This window comes from Podarcis raffonei, chromosome 14, assembly GCF_027172205.1.
Source record: "Podarcis raffonei isolate rPodRaf1 chromosome 14, rPodRaf1.pri, whole genome shotgun sequence".
Taxonomy (NCBI): Eukaryota; Metazoa; Chordata; class Lepidosauria; order Squamata; family Lacertidae; genus Podarcis; species Podarcis raffonei.
The window spans coordinates 21,201,583-21,207,958 of record NC_070615.1 but is presented as its reverse complement, the minus strand read 5'-3'; the positions used below and the strand labels follow the sequence as shown (position 1 = coordinate 21,207,958).

Genomic DNA, 6,376 nt, shown 5'->3' with positions numbered 1-6,376 from the left:
TGCCATTTAAGACAAGATGACTTTTAATAAACTGGCAGTTAATTTAAATATATATCTATATAGCCCAGGTGATAGGCTAGGCCTGTTTCCTCAGAAAGACCAAACCTCAGAGTCTTGAAAGAGGCAGCAAGCATAAAATGAGATTTGCCCCCAATAACACAAGGGAGGGGGTCTGATCACATCTCCACCTTAAAGTGCTGTCATACCACTTTAACAAGCCTCCAAAGCAACCTGGGAGCTGTAATTTTGTCAAGGATGATGAGAGTTGTTAAGAGACACCACCTGCAATTCCCCTCACAGAGCTACCATTCTCAGGCTGGCTTCAGAATCAATGGCTCTTCCCAGCGAACTCTCAGAATTGTAGCTCTTTGAAGGGAATCATGGTGGTCTAACAACTCTCAGCACCCTTAACAAACTACAGCTCCCAGGATGCCTTGGGGGAAGCCCCGACTGTAGAATGTAAGGTGCAAATGTGGCCAAAATTTTTAGAGCAAAAAGGGTGCACAGGGGAGGAGTGCAGAACCTTCTCCCTAAGTGCCTTTCCCCCAGCTGAGTCTGTTTCTGATATCTGGCTCAAGACTGGTACTGGGGAGCACACAACCTACAAGAGGGTTCAGGTTCTGCACCCTCACTTGCACCCCCTTTTGCTGTTTAAAAGTGAGCCATCCCACCATTCCCTTTGTGACTGACCAGCCACTGTCCATGTCTTGCTCTGTCCTGGTCTTCCTTGATCTCATTTCCAAGTTGAGCTCCTATCAACTTAAGAAGCAACTGATCTGTTGTTGGCTCATCCCAGAACATTATTTCAAAGCAAGGAGACTTTCCTCCACTTTTTGAGGGGTGGGGTGGGGTAACAGACAGAGTCATCCTCCTGACGGAAGGAAGTCTCCTCCTCTGTGGGTTTGGATAGTGGGCAGAGGTTCTTTAAGCACAGGGAGGACAGGTGTCCCCCTCACTGACCCATCAGTGTGGTTCACAGGAAGAGTTGTGTTGGAGGTAGTAGTCACTTCGAGCTGCTGGGTTTTAAAATAGACAATATAAAACACTGGCAAAATTATTCCTACGAGGAGCATAATGAAAACTGCATTCCACCACTGGATCCCACAGTCTGCTCCAGCACCGATTTCCTTCCTCCCTGAAGGTGACCAGTTTGGTGTTTCGATGCAATAGTCTGTGCTTGGGGAGACATCCAGCAGAGTTGCTTTCTCAATGTCCTGGTCGATCCCTCTGAAATACTGGTCGATTTGCTCGGTGTCTTCGGAGCTGCCGTCTCCCTCTTTGGACCCAGACGGTTCAGCAGGCAACAACAGACCAACTCTCTGGGCAGGCAACAACCCTTCCTGGGTCTCTGTTAACATGCCGTTGACCTTGACTGGAATCCTGATGGATTTTAGCGCATACAAGTCTTGCTCCTGGATGAAGTTGTTGACCCGCTTGATATCTGCAACCTAAGAGAATTCAGAAAGGGGAGATGGGGTGCGAAGTCGGTTATCGAGCTCTTTTTTCATTTTATATAAACAGCTCCTTCTAATGCAATAATTTACTTCATGAATCGCTTCTAAGGGGACACCTGAAACAATGTGCAATAATATAGTAAATGCATATATCAGTGTTGTCCAGACTTGGGTCTCTAGCTGTTTGGGGACTTCAATTCCCGTAACCCCTGACCACTGGTCCTGTTAGCTAGGGATGATGGGAGTTGTAGTCCAAAAACAGCTGGAGACCCAAGTTTGGCCCACACTGGCATATATGAAACAGTTTCATATATAAAAACAACTGCATATATAGAAACAATTTTTAAAACACATACATAGCAGAAGCAGTTTAAGACAACAGCCGTACAAACACAAAATCAGTTCAGATCCAATGCAGTGACCAGCTCGGATAATGATCTCCATTTAGAACAGGTGTGGGGAACGTTTGGCCCACCAGGTGTTGCTGAACTACAACTCCCATCAGCCCCTGCAAGCATGGCCAATGGACAGAGATGTTGGGAGCCGAGCAGTTTCTGGAGGGCCAAAGGTTGCCCACACCTCCTTTAGGAGGGTTGTTGAAAGAGGAACCTCTTCAGTATGATACGGCAAAATGTGAGGGGAGGGATGTAGCCTTGGGTTCCTTGAGGCTGGGCAAATGGTCAGATTCGCTAATAGGCAGCATCCTATGCTGCTGATGGGACAGGGAGCAAACATCCTCTCCTGCAAACCCAAGTACATAGGAAGCTGCTGTCTGGGCCACCCTGCCTGGGTGCACCTCCACAAGCCTACCTGGAAATGCTGGGGACTGAACCTGAGGCTTTCTATATGAAAATCAGTGGCTCAGTGGCAGAGCACCTATTTCCCCAAGTACACAGAATTCAGCAATCTATAACTGGCTACCTTTTTCCCCACCTGACACTCTCGTTCCAACTTCAAAGCCGTTTCACCCAGCTATTTTTACCGGGTGAGTTACAACAGCTAAACAGTTGTTACTCCTCTGCCACCCAGACAACAAAATGATTGGCATGCAAGCCTGGAAACTCCCAGCTTGACTTGGTTGTCAAAGGCTGCCCTTGGGTAGGAGATGCCTTCCCCCATCTTGCCTGCCAATGGAACAGAACAGAGTGCTCTTCCTTAGCCCTGCAAGGCTCTGAGCCAGAAATGTAAAAACAAAACAAACACCCCATCACGGACGTCATCAATTGCTGCTTCTTACTTTGCATCCATACTGCAGTGCCAATTTGTTCAGATTGTCGTCTTTGCTAACTTGGCGTTCCAGCAGAACCACATCCCCAACTTTCTCTGCACGAGCGTTGCGCCTCTGTTGCTCCTTCCCTCTCGCTCGCAATTCCATGACGTCAAGTTCCTCCTCTGACGAGGAGTCATCCGAATCCGACGGCCTGCTTCTGAACAGGTAAACTTGGCTGCTTGAGAACTTTCGGATGCTGGCAGGAGCCTGGAAGGGCTGAGTCAATGCCTCACTCAGCCTCATGCTTTACAAAAACCTCTGCAACACAAAGCATTTGGATTTTTATTTTTAAAATGATCATAAAATGAACAATATACCTTAACAACAGTTGGGAGTCTGGGATGCCACAGACGAAGCTTAGCTCAGCAGCCATGGCAGAAGGGTTCAGATTACTCATTATGCTAAGTAAGCTCTAGGACAGAGACTCAGACCATGCCCATCCTTTAGATTTTGCTGTGACTCATACTCTGACAACCTTCTTTCTTTTTATCATCTTTAATACTGAAACTTCAAAAAGCACTTTTCCCTTTGGCTATTTCTGTGGCTTCCTGCACTGCATACAGGGTTATGAGAAGGGATGGAGGAATCAACCTATGTCTGGTCTATTCCATATCAATTCTGCATTTAGTTCATCCACAAATCTGCTGCAGAAAATGGTCAGAACAATCTGTGGATTAAGGGGGGGAAACCCTGCAACTTTTTTGTGTGTGTATTTAAATACATATTATCTCATTGTACATATTTATAAATTATCATCACCATCATAATCTTTACTCTAAGGTCCCAGGGCGGGTAACAACAATTAAAACACAGTGTTAAAAACAGTATAAAACAACTTACAGAAATAATGTGAGTGCTAAAAATATACACCTCAAATGTCCAGTGCCAGAGTAAAGAGCTGTGTCTTCAGAATTTGTCAAATCAGGATAATGAAGGTGCCAGATGTACCACTGGGGGTAGGGGGAAGGGGTTCCACAACTGCCACAGACAAAGCCCTTCCCCAGCCATCCCTCCCTGAGCTTCTGAACATAGAATGATGAACACTGAAACAACCTTCTACGATTGGCCTGCATAGCTTAGTACTGTCTACACCAGACATAGCCAATGAGCTGCCCTCCAGACCTTGTTGGACTCCAATTCCAACTGGCCCCTGCCACCATGGGCAACAGGGAAGATGTGGGTTGTAATCCAGCAACATTTAGAAGACACCATATTGGCTACCCCTGGTCTGCAGCAGCTGACAACAGCACTCCAGCATTTCAAACAGGAGACACCGGGGATTGAACCTGGGTCCTTTGGTTTTATTGCTGAGCCCATCCCCAAAGCAAAGGTTGAACATACCTTCCAGGTGCTAAGAGATCCCCGTGACAGGAGTGACTCTCTGCCTTCCAAGGCTAAGGATCTTTTGAAAACTTACACGCCCTGTTTCAGAACACTTTATGTCCCAGGACAGCCTGCCTTGCTTTGATGACTTGTCCACCGGCAAGTTGTGTCAGGGAAGGCTCAGAGTAGCCCCTTCAAAATTGGTTTGGACCTTCAGTTATCCCATCCCTTGATAAATAATCATGACTGGGCCATAGACTCTGCCCCCACCCAGTAGTCTTTTTTTCTTTAAATCCAAGAATGGAAAATCAGAGCCACATGTTCAGGTTATCTTATTCTCAGGTCTTTGATCTAATCCTTGGGGAAAATTAAGAGCTACTGCTGTTCTCACTTACTAGAACAGATAAGAAGGGCCCTGCTGCCAAATCAAGCCCAAGATCCTGTTTCCAACAGAGAGGAGAGACAGATGCTGCCTCCAGCAGGCTCTCAAGCAGCATGAAAGCACCCTCACTCTCATCAGCATAGGATTTCCTTCCTAGGCCCCACAAGGCCTTCTCCTCTGTACAGCAGGAGAATGATGCCAGATAGGGGACATCACTGTTCAACTTTCTATTGTTTTGGTAGCATATCATATTTGTGCCCTAACCTACCTGATTATAGTCTCCCAAATCAACTATTCTATTCTGAACTTAAAAATAGAAAATAGAAAAACTTAAAAATAGAAAAAATAGAAAGCTGGTGGTCAGCAAAAGAGGATCAAAGACTCTCTCAAGGCAAATCCAAAAAATAAAAATAAATGTAGTATAAACACCGACAACTGGGAAACACTGGCCTGCAAGCGCTCCAATTGGACGACAGCCTTAACCAAAGGTGTCATGGGTTTTGAAGACACTTGAACTCAGAATGAAAGGGGAGAAAAGCACTAAGAGGAAGGCACAATTGGCAAACCCTCTCAGTGATCAACTCACGCTCAGAAACCTATGCCCCAGCTGGATCCAGAATTGGCCTCCACAGTGTCTTACAGACTCACTGTTAAAACCATGTTTATGGAAGACAATCTTACTCGGCTACAAGTGATCACCGAAGAAGAGGAGGAGGAGGAGGAGGTAGGTGTTGCTTTAACAAAAACATTGCCCTAAACTGGAGGGGGGGGGAGAGAGAAAGGGGACCAATTAAAGCTACCTGCATTCCCCATTCCCCTCCAACCAGATCAAAAGAAGTATCCTGGTAGAAAACAGTTGTGCAATTTTGGACTCTGGACTCAATTTGGCACACAAACAGCCTTTAGATGGTAATGTGTGTCAGCACAGCTTGAAGTAAGGTGGCCCTGCCCTCTTTGGGAGCCCTCATACTCTTTTTGCTGAGTCTCTGTTTGAAAGGCCCACACTGAGGGCACCACATCAATAGCAGCTCCACACATTAGGCAGTAAACAGCCTGGATAAATGGGGATTGTATTATACAGACTCCAGGATGTGCTTAAAAGCAAAAACATATCCCTTCAATTAGTTGACTAGCACAAAAGAGCAACAGGTCCCCGCCCCCCAAAGCTACTGGGCTAGTTTACTAGATGCACAAACAAAGCTTTAGATAGCATCCCAAACTATGACACACACATCCTCCACCCCGGAAGTCTTAAGTGCTGCAGTCCTGAATTTCAATGCCTCAGTCATCCTCTGCCTCCTTCTGCGTATGGGGTAGAGGAGTCCTACCTGCACACCTCAAAGAAAGCCATACAAGTAAAAAAGAAAAATCACACACTCTTCACACCAACACACCCCTGGCTCCCTTTCTAAGCCCCTGGAGTAAAGAGCAAAGATTCTTACATTGCATTTGTTTATTGCAATGGAAACTGGTGTGTGTGTGTGTGTGTGTGTGTGTGTAAATACCCAGGCAAATTCTCTTCTCTGCCCACACTCCCAAGCAATAAAAGGAAACACTTGTAGCGTGATCCTGGCCAGATCTACTCAGAGGCAAGTCCTAGTGAATTAATGAGGCTTACTCCCAAGGAAAGTGGGTTTTTAGTATTGCGAGCCAAACGCCTCCAAAAGCAAAGCCTGGTCTACTCAGAAGCAAGTACCACTCAATTAAATGGGGCTTACTGCCAGGAAAGTGTGGGGTTTAGAATTGCAGCCCTTGCAAAGAAGAGAGGAGCCCCCCAGTTGAAGGGGAACCCAGAACTCCCAGGTTAAAGGGTGTCCCTTCCAGATCAGCTGCTCCTGATCTAATACTCCCATCCCCGCCAACCACCATTCAGCCCTACCTGCTTTTATTTGCAGGCGACCTGGTTCCCAGCTGCCCCTCTTCCTTCCTTCCTTCCTTCCTCCCTTC

At 46.4% G+C, this 6,376-nt stretch overlaps 1 protein-coding gene across 2 annotated transcripts; it reads right to left on the bottom strand.

The window, feature by feature from the left end:
- On the bottom strand, positions 1–6,362 carry LYSMD4 (LysM domain containing 4). 2 transcript variants are annotated; one of them, XM_053365231.1, is made up of 3 exons: positions 6,309–6,362; positions 2,692–2,982; positions 1–1,448 (listed from the first exon to the last, which is right to left on the bottom strand). In XM_053365231.1, the coding sequence occupies exons 2-3, from the start codon at positions 2,965–2,967 to the stop codon at positions 864–866; spliced, it is 861 nt and encodes a 286-aa protein (XP_053221206.1). In that variant the 5' UTR covers positions 2,968–2,982; positions 6,309–6,362; the 3' UTR covers positions 1–863. The 2 variants fall into 2 exon arrangements, with proteins under 2 accessions (XP_053221206.1, XP_053221205.1); XM_053365230.1 differs by lacking the exon at positions 6,309–6,362 and adding an exon at positions 4,066–4,719.
- Positions 6,363–6,376: the final 14 nt, after the last annotated feature.